Source organism: Pantherophis guttatus, chromosome 10 (assembly GCF_059756535.1).
Source record: "Pantherophis guttatus breed Tessera chromosome 10, ASM5975653v1, whole genome shotgun sequence".
In the NCBI taxonomy this organism is placed as follows: Eukaryota; Metazoa; Chordata; class Lepidosauria; order Squamata; family Colubridae; genus Pantherophis; species Pantherophis guttatus.
In genome coordinates this window covers 16,231,855-16,252,011 of record NC_142072.1, presented here as the reverse complement: position 1 = coordinate 16,252,011, position 20,157 = coordinate 16,231,855, and the positions used below count along the sequence as shown (strand labels likewise).

The 20,157-nt window shown below is 43.4% G+C and overlaps 1 protein-coding gene across 2 annotated transcripts in view; it reads left to right on the top strand.

Annotated features, from left to right (window-relative positions):
* Window positions 1–20,157, top strand: part of SYTL1 (synaptotagmin like 1) — a 62,034-nt gene that overhangs the window by 34,827 nt on the left and 7,050 nt on the right. For both annotated transcript variants that reach the window (XM_060691477.2, XM_087876933.1), the window contains exons 7-12: window positions 1,312–1,400; window positions 2,470–2,598; window positions 4,882–5,048; window positions 6,153–6,255; window positions 9,444–9,605; window positions 19,616–19,694. In XM_060691477.2, the coding sequence (XP_060547460.2) occupies window positions 1,312–1,400; window positions 2,470–2,598; window positions 4,882–5,048; window positions 6,153–6,255; window positions 9,444–9,605; window positions 19,616–19,694 (729 nt within the window). The remainder of the gene's footprint in view (window positions 1–1,311; window positions 1,401–2,469; window positions 2,599–4,881; window positions 5,049–6,152; window positions 6,256–9,443; window positions 9,606–19,615; window positions 19,695–20,157) is intronic.

Below are 20,157 nucleotides of genomic sequence, written 5' to 3'. Positions count from 1 at the left end.
ATAGTGAAGGTCCCAGAAAGCACCAATAAGAATTCATCGCTTATGGTGGCCCTAGGACCTTCTCTCCCTGACCAGCTCTTTGTTGGTTTCCAAAGCATGAAGCAAACCATTTACAAAAACTAATAGTCAGCTTCTTCCTCTCCATCTCTACTGTGCACAAACCCATTAGCAGCCACGCTTAAAGTTCTTAAAGAATTGAGGCCTTTGAACCCTGGTGCTGGAGAAGACTCCTGCGAGTCCCTTGGACTGCAAGGCGATCAAACGGATCAGTCCTAGAGGAGATCAACCCTGACTGCTCTTTAGAAGGCCAGATCCTGAAGATGAAACTGAAATACTTTGGCCACCTAATGAGAAGGAAGGACTCACTGGAGAAGAGCCTAATGCTGGGAACGATTGAGGGCAAAAGAAGAAGAGGATGACAGAGAACGAGGGGGCTGGATGGAGTCACTGAAGCAGTCGGCGTGAGCTTAAATGGTCTCCCGGGGATGGTAGAAGACAGGAAGGCCTGGAGGAACGTTGTCCATGGGGTCGCGATGGGTCGGATATGACTTCGCAATTAACAACAACAAAAGTTGCCAAGTTTGGAGACCCCTGCTTTATGCAAACAACCTTCTAAGATTTGGGGGAAGGGTCCAAAGCCATCTAATGATGAAAAGGCATGTCCACTGTCTCTGAGTGGATGTCTGAGTGTTGGGTGCAAGTGGCATGGAACTGGCTGGCTGGCATTCTGTACAGCAGTGTTTCTCAACCTTGGCAGCTGGAAGATGGGTGGACTTCAACTCCCAGAATTCCCCAGCCGGCTAGTCTTCAGCTAGGCTGGCTAGGAAATTCTGGGAGTTGAAGTCCTTCCATCTTCCAGCTGCCAAGGTTGAGAAACACTGCTGTACAGGAACATCCCATGTTGTGACATTTTGTGGCAGTTCTTCTTCTTCTTTTTTTTTTTTTTTGATTTATATGCCGCCCTTCTCCGGAGACTCAGGGCGGCTTACAATGCGTTAAGCAATAGCCTTCATACTTTTGTATATTTATACAAAGTCAGCTTATTGCCCCCACAACTGGGTCCTCAATTTACCTACCTTAGAAAGGATGGAAGGCTGAGTCAACCTTGAGCCTGGCGAGATTCGAACTTACTTTAATTGCAGACAGCTGGTGTTAAATTGCAGTGCCTTTGTCTGCAGAGCTATCCAGGCTCCTTCTTTGTGCTGTATCTTATGACTGGATGGCAGCATTAAATCTTGACACAGAATTGTTGAGCTTCCAAGTCCCATGCCTCATTTTCTCCTTATCCCTTAACCCCGCTGGCCGTTGCAGAGAGAAGCAGCTCATTTAGCAGCCTGAATTCTGAGACAGAGGAACAAGAAAAGCCTGGAGTGGACCCAACTGTCAAGGACCCAGTGCAGGTACAAAGGCAGAAATGGCCTCTTACTTTTTCTTTTAACGACCCTGTAACCCCTTGTGTCAGGGTGGACTTGGGGGGACGACTGAATGGAGCTTGAGCATTTATATATACATGCATGCACATATACAAAGGGGTGGGCTTCAAAAATTTTAGCAAGGGGTTCTTTGCCTGGTTGCTGGGTGGGTGTAGCCATGGTGGGTGTGGTCTAGTTGGCCTCCTGCACCATGGCTGGGGGCCATTTTTGCCCTCCCTGGGCTCCGGAGGCTTTCCTTGAGCTTCCGGGAGGGCAAAAATGGCCTCCACAGGCTCTGGAGGCCCTCTGGAGGCCAGAAGTGGGCCTGTTTCTGGCCTTCCTGAACTTCCGGTAGGCCCGTTTTTTGCCCTCCCCGAGCCTCTGCACGTGCCCTGTGCTTACCTGCATCCAAAATGGGCCACGTGGGGACTCCTGTGAGGGGAGGGGTGGGCAGGGCCAGCCAGGAGTGGGATTTGGGGGTTTTCGGAACTGCACAGAATCTTAGCTAGAGGTTCTTCCGTACCCATGCGAACCTCCAGCAGCCCACTCCTGCATATACATATATTAATCATGGTCCATATCAGGCAGAGTCTGAACAATTAACGTAATGCACGCCATTTCTGTTGTTTCCGATTGTTTGGCTACTTCTATAATGAGGCACACAGCATATATTGTCTTTTGCTTCTCTACTCCCTGAATGGGGATTGGTAGCATTGAATTTTTACTCCAACTGGGAATTCACATATAGAAGGACATAGTAAAGCAGGGATGTCAAACTCACGGCTCGTGGGCCAGATGTGTCATGCGCTGGCCACCCCCACCCCTGTTTTAGTGAAGGGGGGGGAAAGTTGCAATACATCACATGATGATAATGTGTCATCCGTGAATTTGACACCCTTGTACTAAAGTTTTGATGTACAGTCTCTTGTTGTATGTATCGTTTTGCAGCTGGAATTTCCCAGTGATGGATTTTAAGGTTAGGGAGATTACCATATTGCAGGCATCTTATGAGAACAACTCTTCCTCTTTTCTTCTCCTAATTATTTCAAAACCTTAGAATAACAACGGATTGGAAAATGGACGAGGGTCGGCTTTGGTTTCATCCCCTTCAACGGCGAATCCAGTGAGCCCCCCAAATAAAGGGCTAAATGCTAGCTCTTCCTTCTCCAGTTTGAGTTCCTCCACGGTATGTGATTTCATGGTTGCAATAAGAACGTAACATTTTCTGGGGGAGCTAAAAGCTGTATTATATAGGGCAGCGATGGCTAACCTTTTTGCAGTCACGTGCCAAAAGCATGGAGAGCGCGGGGGGGTGGGTGCGCGAGGGTGTGCCCAAACCCATAATTCAATGCACACACCCCCCACGCTCCCCACGCTTTTGGTACATGATGGCATGGTGGGCCCGGTAGGTCATTTTTCGCCCTCCCCAGGCTCCAGGGACTTTCTAGGAGCCTGGGAAGGACAAAAACGGCCTTCCCCACACACCCCCGGAGGCCGTCCGGAGGCCAGAAACAGCCTGTTTCCTGACTTCCGGCCTGGAAGGCCCAAAAATCAGGTGGCCAGTGCGCTGGAGCTGAACTAGGGCAATGCTCGTGTGCCCACCGATATGGCTCCGTGTGCCACCTGTGGCACATGTGCCATAGGTTCGCCATCACAGATATAGGATGATGATGCAAATCATGTTGCTGAAATTCATAATGATAGTAATATTTATAATATCTGAAGACAACAGAAGGGAAGAGAAAGAACAATTCCAAATGACATTGATAGAAGTCTGTACATTTCTAGGTATTCCACGTTACAGTATGTTGTGCTAATTGCAAACTTTAAGTCAATACTAAAATTGATCACAATTAAAATCAGAGTATTAGGTGGCGTTTCACAGCTATAACCAGTATGACTCAAATTCTAAGTTAATAAACTAGGATAAAAAACTGTAGCCATTTCTGCTTAATGTAAGGAATTTGCTGAATTTAGAAGATCATAAAGAGATCAATATCTTCATCTTCATTACTAATATTAGGAAAATTTATCTACGGTGCAAACCTGTTCGTACGTTTATAGTGCAAAACTGGATTCCACGTTGAATTCAATTCTATATCAGATTTGAGTCCCCCCCCCCAAATATGAAATTAGCTTTGATATCAGCGCATAGGTTTGGGGAAAAAGTTTGTCCTGGCATTTTAAAATGTGTTAAGCCTTGTTTAGGACTTTAGTTTCTCTGTGTTTCGTCTTCTCCACATGGCAGGAAACGGTGTCATCATTTTTTTAGCCTTTTATGGGCAAAACAGGTTCCAAGAATTGCAAAAATGGTTCTTGGGGTGAAGGAGTTATAGACTGCTTCAGTAGATAAATACTAATTTCCCTGTTATTCTATCCTGGATGGTTTTCAATCTTAGGGTTGGAATGAATGTTTGGAGGACAGATATCTTTAGATCATCCCAGGCAAATGCCTATTAGAATAACTCCAGAAGGGAGGCTCTTCCACTAGCTCCACTAGAAAACAACTCCTTATTTCAAGTTTGGATATATCTGCATGCAAATCTTTCAGGGTTTGGTTTTTATCCTACCTTCAGAGACTGTAGAGAATACAGCTACATTCTCTCCTTGGTGGCAGCTCTTCAGGCACTGGAAGACCATGTCTGTCCTTAAGCTTTTCTTCTTTAGGCTAAAGGTATCCAGTGGTTTAAAATCATAATTATTAGGATCCTCTCCTCTCCTCTCCTCTCCACTCCTTCCTCTTCTCTCCTCTCCTCTCCTCTCCTCTCCCCTACCCTCTCCTCTCCTCTCCTCTCCTCTCCTCTCTTTCCTCCCCTTCCCTCTCCTCTCCTCTCCTCTCTCCTCTCCTCTCCCCTCCCCTCCCCTCCCCTCTCCTCTCTTTCCTCCCCTTCCCTCTCCTCTCCCCTCTCCTCTCCTCTCCCCTCCCCTCCCCTCTCCTCTCCTCTCGCCTCTTCCCTTCCCTCCTCTCCTCTTCTGTGCCCTCCTTCCTTCCCCTCCCATCACCCCTTCCCTTTTCTTTTCCCCTCCCCTCCCCTCTCTCCTCCCTTCTTTCCTCCCCCCTTCTCTTCTCTTCCCTTCTCCCTTCTACCCTCTCCCTTCCCCTTCCATCTCCTCTTCCATTTTCTTCCCCCCTCTCTTCCTTCTCCTCCCCTCTCCTCTCCTCTCCCCTCCCTTCTCTTGTCTTCTCTTCTCCTCCCCTCCCCTCTCCCTTCCCCTTCCCTCTCTTCTCCCCTCCCCTCCTGTCCCTTCCCCTCCCCCTCCTTCTCTTACTCCTGAGAGAAACAATTGCAGTAAGCAATTGTTGGTTTTGGGCTGGGTGTAGTATAGCTATTGAACAGTGTTCAGTTTTGTATTGTTTCCAATTTCCTTGAAAGATTTCACACTCGCGAGACCGAAACATTGTCCTCGACCTACCTTGGGAATCTGCCTCTTCCTTTCTTGATCCTTGACTGTTCTCATCTCACTGCAGATGAGTGGCAGTATGGCGAGCATGTTCAGCGACAATGACATTGGGAGCATCGACGTCCGTGGTTGCCTCCAGTTCTCCTTGCGCTACGACTCCTCCAAGAAGGAGCTTCACGTCCAGATCATTCAGTGCCGGGATCTTGCTGAAGCTAAAAAACAGCGGTCAGATCCGTACGTTTGGGGAAGGGGCTGGCTCTTAGCTGCAGACCAATAGTTGCCACATCCTTGAATGGCTGGAGGGCATCTGGGTGTGTGCCTCACAATTTAGGAAGGATAGAAGCTGTTCAGGTCTTTCAAGGGACTTGTGGCCGCTGCTAGCAGGATGATACCCTAGTTAAACTTTGATTTAATAGACCTCCCTTTAGCAGATTGTGTTTTACTTGAGGACATCTGGATTTGGACATTCCCACAATACAGGTAGTCCTCGATTTACAACAGTTCATTTAGTGAAGGGTTTGACTAATATCCTGGCATCTTTCATCCTTGGGTGAACAGCCCTGTCTTAAGACGAGCACTGATGGGCCACAAGGATATTGCTGGTAGTCCTCAACTTACAACAGTTCATTTACTGACCATTCAAAGTTACAACGGCACTGAAAAAAATGATTTAGGACCATTTTTCACACTTACGACCTTTGTACCAGCCCCATGATCATACGATCAAAATCCAGACGCTTGGCAACTGGTTCATACTTATGACCATTACTGTGTCCCTAGATCACCTTTTGCCACCTTTTGCCAAGCAAAATCAATGGGGGAGCCAGATTCGCTTAACAACCATGGCACTAATTTATCAACTGCAGTGATTCACTTAACAACTGTGGCAACAAAGGTCGTAAAATGGGGCAAAACTCACTTAACAAACGTCTTCCTTAACAACAGAAATGTTAGGGTCAATTGTGGCTGTGTAATGAATTAAATCTGGATATTCTGATAGCTTTTGCACTGGTGTAAAACCACAGGAATTATTTGCATAAGTTGGCATCGTTTGCAGAACCAGATAATATAAATTTTACATAATGATGTGCTTAGGCAAATGAGGTCAACTTGATCAAATCCTATAAACTGATTGCTTGTCTGCAAATTGACATCAGACGTGATTGGCCGAAGGCCGTTATACAAACTTGTTTGTACATCATCTGTGATACAAACGGTGTATTTTATAGAAACGCCTCGGATGATTAGAACCTCATTCCAGGGCATCAGGTGCCAAATTAGGGCAAAGCTGTCATGGTGACTTACACTGACTTTGTAATGCCTTTCTCACCCACCCAGATATGTCAAAACCTACCTGCTTCCTGACAGATCCAATCACAGCAAGAGGAAAACTGCTGTCAAGAAGAGAAGTTTAGATCCTATCTTTAATGAGACTCTTAAGGTGAGGGAGATGCAGCAGCTTCTGATGTGAGCTCCTACTAATCAAAAGCAAAGTTGTCTGCAAAGTCACCTTTCCAAGGACAAAGCCTTCCAGCCTTCTCAAGACATTCCTTCTTTCTCCTCCTCCTCCTCCTCCTTGTGCCATATCTGTTATCGGACATTGGTGATCATGTTGGCAATCTTATTTTTCTCAACAGCCGCACGAAAAAGTGCTGTTGAATTTTGTTCAAACCAGTCCCTTAGGTTTTGAAGCCATGATCATCTTCTTCTGCCTGGACCTTGTTTGCCTTCAATCTTTCCCTGGAGGATTAAGTGAAGGATGCCGTATTTTTCTGGGTGTCGTTGTAGAGAAGAGTATTCAGGAACATATCTAAATTTCCAACCCCCGAATCTGATTCCATCCTCTTTTTTTAAATTAAGATTTTATTTTAATCTTTCCATTGAGCATGTCTTCCCTTAAAATCAGTCTGTTTTCTCCTGGTGAGATAAAATCAGCCATTCCTGAAAAGAGTATCCGTTGACTGGAGCTAAGGATAAAATTCCACATCAAATCTCAAAACAATAGTCTATTTATAATTTGGGCTAGAGTTTTTTTGAGCTCTCCATCCAGAGCACCTACATTGGCCTCAAGATTTTTCAACCCTCCTCCTCCTCCTCCTCCTCCTCCTCCTCCTCCTCCTCCTCCTCCTCCTCCTCCTCCTCCTCCTCCTCCTCCTCCTCCTCCTCCTCCTCCTTCTTCTTCTTCTTCTTCTTTCCTCCTCCTCCTCCTCCTCCTCCTCCTCCTCCTCCTCCTCCTCCTCCTCCTCCTCCTCCTCCTCCTCCTCCTCCTCCTCCTCCTCCTCCTCCTCCTCCTCCTCCTCCTCCTCCTCCTCCTCCTCTTCTTCTTCTTCTTCTTCTTCTTCTTCTTCTTCTTCTTCTTCTTCTTCTTCTTCTTCTTCTTCTTCTTCTTCTTCTTCTTCTTCTTCTTCTTCTTCTTCTTCTTCTTCTTCTTCTTCTTCTTCTCCTTCTCCTCCTCCTCCTCCTCCTTCTCCTTCTCCTTCTCCTTCTCCTTCTGTCATATCCGTCATTGGACATTGACGATCATGTTGGCAATCCTATTTTTCTCAACAGCTGCACGAAAAAGTGCTGCTGAATTTTGTCCAAACCAGTCCCTTAGATTTTGAAGCCATGATGTTCTTCTTCTGCCTGGACCTCGTTTTCCTTCAATAACTTTCCCTGGAGGATTAAGTGAAGGATGCTGTATTTTTCTGGATGTCACATCACATCACAAAGTATTCTAACTTTTGCTTTTTTATGGTTTTGATGATTTCCCTTTGCTTTCCCAGGCAGCTTATCATCTCCTCACTTCTGATTTTGTCAACCCAATTTATACGTAATAGCTGCCTGTAAATCCACATTTCAAATGCTTCTATTCTTTCTCCTGGAATTCCTAATGCAGACATTTCCTGGCGTAGAGATTCGGTAGCTTTTCAGAAGCAAGCTATTTCTGGAACACCACCAGGAACTCTGTTTCTGTTCCAGACAATTGACTTTTGGAAAACCCTTGAGTCCCTTCTGCTCAGTGTGGTTCTGGAAGAACAGAATATTTCTGAGAACATCGGAATGGTTATCTTTTATACTCAACTAATCCAAAGCAGTGTTTTCAACTTTGGCAACTTAAAGATGGGTGGACTTCAACTCCCAGAATTCCCCAGCCAGCATGGCTAAGATATAGTCATTTTTTTTCATTTCATTTTATTTGATTTATATACCGCCCTACTCCCGAAGGACTCAGGGTGGTGAACAGGCACAAGATAAAAAACATAGAATACAAAAATTTAAGAGCAGAAGTAAAATCGAATTAAATCAATTTAGCCCAAGACAAATTTAAAACCTCAGGTTAAGAACAAATTAAACTTTACATTAAAATTTACATTAAAAAGAGAATGGGAGAGGTTAGGCCAGGCCCGCCTGGTGAAATAAAAAGGTCTTGAGAGCGCGGCGGAAGGTGCATAGATCCGGGATCCTCCGTATCTCCGGGGGGAGCTCATTCCAGATAGTAGGTGCCCCCACAGAGAAGGCTCTCCCCCTGGGGGCTGCCAGCCGACATTGTTTGGCCGACGGCACCCGGAGGAGTCCCTCTCTGTGAGAGCGTACCGGCCAGTGGGAGGCCGTTTGTGGCAGCAGGCGGTCCCGTAAATAACCAGGCCCTAAGCCATGGAGCACTCTAAAGGTGGTAACCAAAACCTTGAAGCACACCCGGAAGATCACCGGGAGCCAGTGCAGCTCGCGCAGGAGAGGTGTTACATGGGAGCGCCACATCGCTCCCATAACCACCCGCACAGCCGCACTCTGCGCCAGTTAGAGCCTCCGGGTGTCCTGATCTTTTTGCCCACTCCTGTCCTACATGAGACACTTAAGGGGAAGATGCTCACTGTTTTCTGCTACTTGAATCAGGAATGGGAAGACACTGTCTTTCAGATGTTTCTGAACAGTTGCTCTACATCAGGGTTCCCCAACTCCCGGGCCACGGACCGGTAACAGTCCGCTGCCTGTTGGGAACTCGGCCGCGCAAACGAGTGAAGCTTCATCTGCACTAGGTAGCACATAAAACCACACTTTCCCTCCACACCATAATTTATGGAAAACTTTTTTTTCCATGGAACTGGTCCCTGATGCCCCAAAAGTTGGAGTTTGCTGCTGTACATGACTGTTAGGCAGGGGTTCTCTGCCCGGTTGCTGGGTAGGCATGGCCATGGTGGGCATGGCCTAGTCGGCCTCCTGCACTACAGTGTGTGTGTGTGTGTGTGTGTGTGTGTGTGTGTGTGTGTGTGTGTGTGTTTTGCCCTCCCCGGGCTCCGAAGGCTTTCCTCGAGCCTCGGGGAGGGCGAAAACAGCCTCCCCAGGCTCAGGAGCGAAGAAGAAACTCTTCCCAAACTTCCGGTAGGCCTGTTTATTGCCCTCCCCGAGACTCCCTGCACTTACCTGCATTTAAAACAGGCCGCATGGGGACTCTTGGGAGGGGCGGGGTGGGTTGGGCGGGGCCAGCCAGGAGTGGGATTTGGGGGTTCTCTGAACTGCATACAATCTTACCTGCGAGCCCCCAGCAGTCCACCCCTGCTGTTAGGTAGACAGTTGGAGTGTCCCCTAAAGTTGTCCATGTTTTCACCTTCCCTTTTCTCCTGTTTTTCCACCCATCTTGATCTATAGTACAAGATTGAAAAGGCTGAACTCCACGGGAGGATCCTGAACCTGTCTGTCTGGCATCATGATTCCCTGGGCCGAAATGTTTTCCTGGGAGAAGTGGAGATGGCCTTGAATACCTGGGATTGGAGCAACACCAGTCCAAAGTGGTTCAACCTGCAGCCCAAGGTAAGTGACCCCGGTTGGACCAGATGACGGGGAAAATGGGTGTCCTCGTATTAGTTTCCCGAAGCATCTGTAGCATCTCACCTTGTGTAACAACAGAAGGGGACGTTTCGTATGTGGGTGATTAGATATCTAATTCTCCATGAAAGTGGGTATCAGAATTTCTTCCTCATGGAAAAGTAGATGCTACAGCTTTCTCCTCGGTGTTTTAGTTCTGCTCTGCTAAGCTAACCGATTCTGTATGGAGAGCAGTTGTATTTTTTGTGTTTCTATCAGCGGTTTGAAAGTCATGCAGGTCAGATGCAAGCCTACCGTCCTGATGACAAGGAAATGCTTTATGTTGCAAACTTTCCCTAAATATTTCCATCTCTCCTTCTGACCATCTTCACACATAACTTAGTCCTTCCTTTTTTGGACCATGATTAATTGAGTAAACCTTAACGCTTGGACTCCCACTGCCCACTAAACCAAAACCCTGCTTGCAGCCAGATTTGTTTGCTTGTTTATAGCACTTAAGTGCCAATGCTGAATCTGAAATTGCCGGGTCAGTTTATAATATAGGTAGTCCTCGAATTACAACAGCTCATTTAGTGATTGAAATTATAAGAGTACCAACAAAAGTGACTTATGACCATTTTTCACACTTATCACCATTGCAGCATCCCCATGGTCATGTGATCACAATTTGGATGCTTGGCAACTGGTTCATATTTATGACGGTTGCAGTGTCCTGGGGTCCTGTGATCACCTTTTGCGACCTTCTGATCAGCAGAGTCAATGAGGAAGCCAGATTCACTGAACAACTGTGTTCCTAACGTAATAACTTCAGTGATTCACTTATCAACTGTGGCAAGAAAGGTCGTAAAATGGGGCAAAATGCACTTAACCCAGGAGTCAGTAACCTGCGGCTCTGGAGCCGCATGTGGCTCTTTCATCCCTCTGCTGCGGCTCCCTGTCCACGGTTGGCTCCACAATTGATAGGGCTTTCAGTTAGGACAGGTAGAGGAAAAAGGATGCCATGCTAGGAGACTCTATGGTGAGGGAACCGGACTTCCGGTTGGCAGAGGAAAAAAGATGCCGCGCTAGGAGGAGACATTATGGTGGGGGGAACCGGACTTCCTGTTGGCTCCAGAATTGAACGGGGGGCTTCCAGTTAGGGCCTTTGTGGCTCTTTGAGTGTTTAAGGTTGCTGACCCCTGACTTAACCAATATCTCACTTAGCAACATAAATTTTGGGCTCAGTTGTAGTTGTAAGTCAAGGAGTACCTGTAAAAACCAACAATGTCCCTTTCCTTAGGTCTAAATCTAAACAAAGTTTAACATGAGAGGAAAAGGCGATGAGGAGTGAGCCAAGCACCACTCTTTTGTAGAAATAATTTTTTATTAAAAGATTTTACATATATAATGAGAAATATATTCAAAGAAAACAATATATTAAATGTGAAAAAAGGGGTGAAGAAAGGAAAAGAGACAAAAAAAAAAGGAGATATAGGAGAAAGGAAATAACAGAAAACACACAGACATACACAGAGTCATACACCGGAGAAGCTATCTAGAATGCATAAAGGATGACTCAGCCTTCCATCCTTTCGAGGAAGGTAAAATGAGGACCCAGATTGTGGGGGCAATAAGCTGACTTTGTATAAAAAAGAACATCGCTTAGGGGGTCCCGAAAGCCCTACTAAGCAGGTATATACAAAAGTATGAAGGCTATTGCTTAACGCATTGTAAGCCGCCTTGAGTCTCCGGAGAAGGGCGGCATATAAATCGAACCAATCAATCAATCAATCAATCAATCAATCAATCAATCAATAAAGGCAGGCATTCCAAAATTACGTTATAAATGTAACAACATGAAGGGACATTTTATCATGCTTGGACATGTAAAAAAGCTTTAAAAACAGATTGCAATATAGACAATATTAAAGATTAGTATATAATTGAAGCCAGAACTTTTAGGACTGATGGCTACACAGTTAAAAAAGAGTCACAGAAGATTTTTATTTTTTTTACTATATAAATAGTGTGGCAAGATTATTATAGTTACAACGATGGAAAGACTTGGCATAACCCCCTGTAGAGGAATAGTTAGTGAAATTGACAGGACTTGTTGAGGTGGAAAAATTGACTTCTTGGGTTAGAGAAAGGTAGCTATTGACCTTCATCAATGACTGGAAACTCTTTATGGATTTTTTTTTGCATAAAAGAGAAAACAATATTGAGACTTACTGTTTGGATGATTAGAAAAAATAGGTTATAGAAAGAAGGGAATTATAGTGTAATCTTAGAGAGGTTTGATTAGAATTATATATATATATAACTGTGGAGAGGAAGATTGGAATCCCTGGGCACTCCTTTAGCTTATCCTCGGAGAATCATTGGTTCACTTAAGCTTTGAAATTTCGTCTCCAATTAAGTTCAGTTGGCAACCACAGGAAGTAGTGGAGACGACTGTGCCCTGTTTTCTGCTTCTGTTGAAGCTCGTGCTCAGACAGGAATTAATTTTGTGTAGGTGTGTAGACAAATGTGGCTCTTTGAAGTGGAAAAGCCAACTGAGTCATAGAGCCACTGCAAATTGTGAAGGAGGGTCTGTGGTTCAGTGCAGAGTGCAAGTGATAGCTGGTGAAACCTCCCAGCCTCAATATCTTATCCTAGAATCCAACTATTGCCCTGTTTTGCAGTCTCACTGTCAGCTCTGGAAGCCATCTTTGCATTGGATCTCCAGGCCTGCCACATTTAGTACTGTGGGAAACTGGGAGTGGGGATTGTATGGAGCCAGGGTGATATATAGTCATAATAACATTCCTTTCTCTGAGAGTCAAGGACACTTTGCCCTGCACCTGGAGGGGTGTGACTTGGAGGCATCTCCAGTTGGGATGGTGCATTGATTGGACCATGTGATGGACATGTGAGTGTTGGGCAGGGACTTGAATTTTCCTTTGGGTGGGGAAAACCTAGAAGCTTTCAGATTCGGGTTTTCCCAGATGTGCCAATATGACATCTCTAATAAAATGGGACTTTGTGGAATTTCAAGCCTCGGAGTCTTCTTTCGTTGGGGGTGTTACTTGGAACCCTGATACTCACTCTTTGTGGGTGGTGAAATAGACAATTTTATATACCATTTTTGGACTATGAGACACACTTTTTTATCACCCAAAAGGGGGTGAAAATGTCTGTGCGTCTTATAGACCGAATATTGCTGAAGCCCCGCACACCCGCCAGCCATTTTATGGCCTCCGCACGCCCCATTTTTGGGCCTTTTTTCGGCCCATTTTCAAGGGTTTTTTCAGCCCGTATTTGAGACTTTTTGGCCCGTTTTTGAGGCTTTTTCCAGCCCATATTCAAGGCTTTTTTCGGCCTGTTTTTGAGGCTTTTTCCAGGCCGGTTTCGAGGCTTTTTTCGGCCTGGTTTCAAGGCTTTTTTTGGCCTGTTTTCAAGGCTATTTTTGGCCTGTTTTTCCAAAAATGGGGTGCACGGAGACCAAAACCTTTTTGTTGTTGTTTTCCTCTTCTAAATTTAGGTGCATCTCATAGTCCGGTGCGTCTTATAGTCTGATATACAGATAGTCCTTGACTTAATAAGATTTCATTTAGTGACTGAAGTTATAACGGCACTGAAAAAAGTGATATGATCGTTTGTCACACGACTGTTGCAGCATCCCCCATGGTCATGTGGTTAAAATTCAGACATTCAGCAACTGGTTCATATTTATGATGGCTGCAATGTCCTGGGGTCATGTATCTCCTTTTGTGACCTTCTCACAAGCAAAGTCAGTGGGATTCACTTAACAATCACATTGCTAACTTAACAACCACAATGATTCTCTTAACATGGGTTTTTAACGTCTCTTATTGAATATTGTTCATATTGTCTTTGTTGTAAGCCACCCAGAGTCCTCGGAGAGTTGGGTGGCATAGAAATACGAATAATAAATAAATAAATAAATAAATAAATAAACAAACAAACAAACAAACAAACAAACAAACAAACAACTGTTGCAAGAAAGGACATAAAATGGAGCAAGGACTACCTGTCTTCTGCAGTCCTGCTGAAATACATGAAAAGACTGAAAAAGGCCTCTTATGGATTGTCAATTACTGTAGCTAAAAAAAAGGAAATGGAGGAAGGAAGGTCAACTGTTGGTTGTAGGTAGGAATTCTGGGAGTTGAAGTCCATCCATCTTAAAGTTGCTGAGGTTAACAAATACTGGCCTAAATGAATATTATCTTCATGGGTGTGACAGAAGAGAGAAGGCAGATGCTATTTGCCATCTTGCAACATGTTCCCCCAGACAGATAAACTTATAGTTGTGATAATTTGAAGCCGGGAAACTCCTGGGTTTTTCAAGAGAGATAATCTCTCCAGAGAAGGGAAGCTGAAATGGTCTAAGAAGCTAACGGGAAGTTAGTAATGTTGAAATTGGATTCAGAGAGGGAAGAGAAACTAAGAGAAAATGACTAGCAAGCAAAAGATGAAATTACAGGCATGAGCTGCTGAACAGAGACAATTTCCAGGGTAATTCAAGATCCCTGAAAATGAGTTAACAGAGAAATCAGGAGGGGAATGACATGGCATGGGATCTGTGTATTTGGCTCAGCAGGAGAAGAGGATCTGAAGACAATCAAAAGAAGATCAAGGTTGCCTAGCCAACGGAAGGTGCTATTTTTTTTTTATTAAGTCCTTGATTAACTCTTTGGGGAATGTCGTAATGCCTGGGTACCTAGCCAAGGCTTAGTATAGTCATGCTTTCTTATCAGGAGAAGCAATTCTAATGCAGGCAGGAAGATAATTAATGGTATAGCAATTAGGCCATAAAGCGAGCAAGCGTAGGAGGACAAAAAGAAGGGTGAAGCTCTGGTGTGCATTAGCCGGATGCTGCTTGCATAGTTATGTGACTGAGTCAGCCTCAATAAGAAACCCCATATCTTCTATCATGGATGTGCTACCGTGTTCCCCCGAAAATAAGACACTGTTTTATATTTTTTTGAATCCTGAAATAAGCGCTTGGCCTTATTGCAGGGATGGATTCTACTTACCGCCGCTACCGGTTTGCAACCGGAGCGTGCGCACGCACTTCTGCGCATGCATAGAAGCTTCTGCGCATGCACAGATTGTCCATGATGATGTCCGAGTGAGTGGACAGAACCAGAACCAGACTGAACCGGGAGCAACCCACCACTGCCTTATTGCCATGCACTCAAAAGCCGGATTGGACTTATTATCAGGGGATGTCTTATTTTGGGGGAAATAGGGTAGATATTAAGAAAATCAGAGGTGGTATTTAGCCGGTTCAGACTGATTCGGGAGAACCAGTAGTGGTGACATGGGGTGGAATGGACTGGACTGGACTGGACTGGACTGGACACTACTGGAATGGAATGGAATGGAATGGAATAGAATTCTTTATTGGCCAAGTGTGACTGGCACACAAGGAATTTGTCTTCGGTGCACTGCTCTCCGTGTACATAAAAGCTATGAGTGATAAATCATGATCATAGTCATCATAAACATTCATCATAAATCATAAGATACAATACTTAGTGATAGTCATAGGATACTAAATAAGCAACCAACATAAATCATACTAAGAAACTTCAATAAAACAATATAAATCGTAAAAAAGGGCATATGTTCGCAATTGTCCTAGAGAAATATTGCACATGTGGACAAATATACGAGATCGCCTTCTGCCACTGATAGCCTCCCACCGGCCAATACGCTCCCACAGAGAGGGACTCCTCAGGGTGCCATCGCCCAAACAATGTTGACTGGCGACACCCAGGGGGAGAGCCTTCTCTGTGGGGGCACCTGCCCTCTGGAATGAGCTGCCCCTAGAGGTTCGTATGATCCCTGACCTGCGTACTTTCCACTGCGCCCTCAAGACTCTTTTGTTTCAACAGGCCGGGCTGGCTTAGAAAATGAATTTTAAATTGGGTGTTTGTAACTTTTAACTAAGGGCCAAATTTATATATTTATTTTAAATTGTTTTTTAAATTTTGTGAGTATATATTTGTTTCAATATGGCTGTACACTGTCCTGAGTCCTTCGGGAGAAGGGCAGTATAGAAGTTTAATAAACTATAACTATAAAGTTTAATAAACTAACAAATGCACATATGGCCATTGTAATTTTTACTTACCATATAAAGCTGCTCCTTGAAGATCTACTTGGGGAAAGACCAGAGAACAGAGGGAGGAAATAGCTGTTAAACCTCATCATTACATTGTTGTTGTTAGTTGTGAAGTTGTGTCCAACCCATTGCGACCCCATGGACAACGTTCCTCTAGGCCTTCCTCTAGGACATCCTCTGGAGTCCATTTAAGCTCACGTCGACTGCTTCAGTGACTCCATCCAGCCACCTCGTTCTCTGCCGACCCCTTCTTCTTTTGCCCTCCATCTTTCCCATTTGACCACCTAAGCCTTCTCATTAGGTGGTCAAAGTATTTGAGTTTCCTCTTCAGGATCTGGCCTTCTAAAGAGCAGTCAGGGTTGATCTCCTCTAGGACTGACCGATTTGATCGTCTTGCAGTCCAAGGGACTTGCAGGATTCTTCTCCAGCACCAGAGTTCAAAGGCCTCAATTCTTTGGCAATCAGCCTTCCTTACAGGTCCAACTTTCACGGCCATACATTGCAACTGGGAAAACCATAGCCTTGACTATACACATTTTTGTTGGCAAGGTGATGTCTCTGCTTTTTAGTAAGCTGTCTAGATTTGCCATAGCTTTCCTTTTAATTTCTTGGCTGCCGTCCCCATCTGCGGTGATCTTGGAGCCCAGGAAAATAAAATCTGTCACTACCTCCATTTCTTCCCCATCTATTTGCCAGAAATTGAGAGGGCTCGACCCATCATTGCATACACATTGTGCCACTACTCTGGGTTTACATCAGCACCAGCCATCCCTGGACAGCTCCAGCTTTCCAGCCTATCCATTAGGCGGGGCTAATTAGGGCTTCCCATAGGGTCCCTGTCGAATTTCCCATAATAGTCCCCAACAGCCTTCCCCCCCACCCCAAACTGTAACCCTGCACAGATACACTAGGATTGCAGTTCCCAGAATCCCCATGTTGAGTGGTGTTTCTGAGAACGTAATTGCAACATTTTCTTTCATATAATATTATTGATTTTCAAAAAATGTACCAAGTCAAAAGATAAACAGGAAAAGATTTGGGGGGAAAAAAAGCTCAGGAAAGAAAAGAGGTAAAAGTGAGGAGAAGAGAGTGGAAAAAAAGTAAAAAGATAGAAAAAGACTGACTTCCAACTTTCTTTGGTACAGATACAGATTTTAAAAAAAGACATCAAACTCGTACCCAAAATTTAATTAACAGTTATTTCAGTTTCCCGCAAAAAGTCCAAAAAATGATTTTCAAATAGAAATAAAATTTGTCAAATTTTGTCTTTTCTTTCATCAGTTTTTTCATCTCTGCCAATTCTATCAGCTTCACCATCCATTTTTTCCATTATGGGTATTTATAAGTTCTTCCAGCTTTAAGCATATAAAAATCTCGCTGCCACTATCACACACACACACACACACATATATATAAAGTTCCATGATATGTTTCCATTTGTTTGTCCATTAAATTCAAAACAAAACCCTCTGATCTGAATTGTACATTCACTTTTAAATCTTCTGCATTAACATGCATAGTTGAACCCAATATTTTCTAGCTTTGTGGCATGTCCACTAAAGATGAAAGAACGTTCCTTCGGTTTGATTACATTCCCAACAAATATTTCAAGTCATACACTTTTGACAATTTATCCAGTGCCATATATCAGTGAGCTGCTGGACAGCATTACTTGGTCTGTTGTGTGGATGTTTGGGTGGTTTAGGGGTGGGGAATCTGTGGTAGGTGGGGGTGTGTATTTGGGGATTGTTATGTGTGTTGGACCTGGTCTTTGAATGTTAAGTGAATTTTGTTGTATGGGTATACTGTGTATACATGTACAATGACAATAAAGTTATTATTATTTACTTTATTCATTAAACATGAAACTCAGTCAACTGAACATTCAAAAATGCATCACAAATACCATTGACTGGTGCTAATGGTTGATACGGGTTGCTGCCAGCATCCTAGGTATCAACCAAGTATCTTCTTAAGATGTACAATGTTCCAAGTAGCGCAGTTTTTTGCAGTTCTGCTGGTGTTATTGCAATTTGTTGATGTATCTTATAAAATTCTTGGACATGGTACCAAGTGCCCCAATGACAATGGGTATCACTGTTACATGTTTCATCCATAGCCGTGTAGTTTCAATGGCCAGGTCGCGATATTTCATTATTTTTTCCAGTTCTTTTTCTTCGACTCTCGCATCTCCTGGTACCGCGATGTCAATAAATTGTACGTTTCGGTTTTCGACAACTGTGATATCTGGCGTGTTGTGTTCCAAGTGACAATCTGTCTGTATTCGAAAGCTCCACAAGATCTTCACCTTCTCATTTTCTATAACTTTTTCCACTTTATGTTCCCATGACTTTTGAGATACAGGTAAGTCGTATTTTTTACATAATGACCAGTGGATTAATTTAGCAACTCGGTCGTGTCTAGCTTTGTAATCAGTTTGGGAGATTTTGTTGCATTCACATATTAAATGTGAAACAGTTTCGACTTTGTTGTTGCAAAGTTGGCAATTTGGATTGTTGGTGGATTTTTGTATTTTTGCTTTCATGGCATTAATTTGTAGTGCTTGTTCTTGAGCAGAGAGTATTAAACCTTCCGTTTCTTTCTTGATGGTTCCCATCTTAAACCATGCCCATGTAAAGTTGTCATCACATTTTCCTTCAATGTTTTTCAAGTACTAGCCATGCAAAGCTTTGATTTTCCATCTATTTAATCTGTCATGCAGCTGTTTTTCCTTATATTCTGCCTTTGTTTCTGTTGTTTTTATAATGTTCTCTGTTTTCACAGCCTGCAGCAATTTTTCTGTACTTTGGTTCACATAATCATTCAAACTTCGTTTTTCTTCTTCTACAGTTTGATGGATTTGCAATAGTCCTCTGCCCCCTATTTTTCTTGGCAGGTACAACCTGTCGATGTCACTTCGTGGATGTAAAGCGTGGTACATATTTAAAAGTTTCCGCGTTTTCCGGTCCAAGTTTTCCAGTTCAGCATTTTTTATTATTTATTATTATTATTAAATATTATTATTATTAGTAGTAGTAGTAGTAATAATAAGATGATTATGATTATGATTATATACCAGTGATACCGCTGGAGAAGAAGAGGCAGAGCCAGGAGGTAGAATCATGGGAGGACTTAGCTTAGAATTGTTACATGTTCATAAACGCTTCCAAGTCCAGCTCCTTTTGAATTCCATTGACTATTATCTAGTGCCAATTTAGTGCTGACCATTAGTTGACTAGATATTTGTTTATAGGCTTGGGCAATAAATCTTAATTGGAACTTAATGTATGGTCCTGATTCTTTGTCCCAGACTGATACATCATTTTATAAAAATTCTCTTTAAGATGATAATTCAGTGTAAATTCCAACCCTTTCTTCCACATACCCTCCACTAATTACAATTCCAATATTTTCAGTGAATGCCTGGTTGAATAAAATTTCCCTTTAGCAATGCAACATTATGGACATAACCTATATGATTCAATTAGAAGCATCAATACAGACTTGTCACTTGTGCAATTTGCCTAGAGTTCTTGCAAACCTAAAACCATTTTTGGAGCAGTGTTTTCATAGAATGATATAGTAAATTTCAGACATCATGCTTAATATAATTTTACCGTTTACATTATAATTTAGCATAGGCTACATCCTGGATTTCCCATATTAGCTGCTAGATAGGTTATTTTACAAATGTATTTTAACTCTGTCTTAAATTTTATTTGTTTATTATCTGTACTGGTCTTTGCCCACAATAAATTGAATTCAATGATTGATTGATTGATTGAATGATGAATGAATGAATGAATTATATAGAAGGAAGGAACCTTGGAACTCATAACCACATTCCTGCTGTTGGCTGAATTTTTCCTTTCCGCTTTTTCAGACTCCTGCTACACCAGATATGGTCTCCAACCATGGTAAACTCAACCTGGCCCTGAAATTTATTCCAGCTGGATCAGAAGGTGAGATTTAAGGATCCCTGGGGTTTTTTTTAGGCATTCTCCTTTACCTGCTATGGTTTCAGACTGGAATGAAAATGTCAATTCCTTCTTCAATACCCACCATTATGACTCCCAAAGGAAACATATCCTTAGCTGACCTCAAATAGAATCATGAGAATGAATAAAACTAGCATTTCATAGAGTCATAAGACTGGAAGCGATCTTGGTGGTTACTAATCCAACCCTTTACCCAAGAGCCTCTCCTTGAAGGAGATGGGTGGTCTAGAAACATGAAATGTAAATAAATAAAGGCAGGAGACCTTAAACCATCTTGGACAATGGTGGTCCAATTGTTTCTTGAAAACCTCCAATGATGGAGTACACTCAACTCTAGGAGGCAAGCTGCTCCATTAATTGTTCTGTCAGGAAATTTATTCTTAGTTCCAGGATCTCTCTTTAATGAGCTGCCACCCATTGTTTCTTG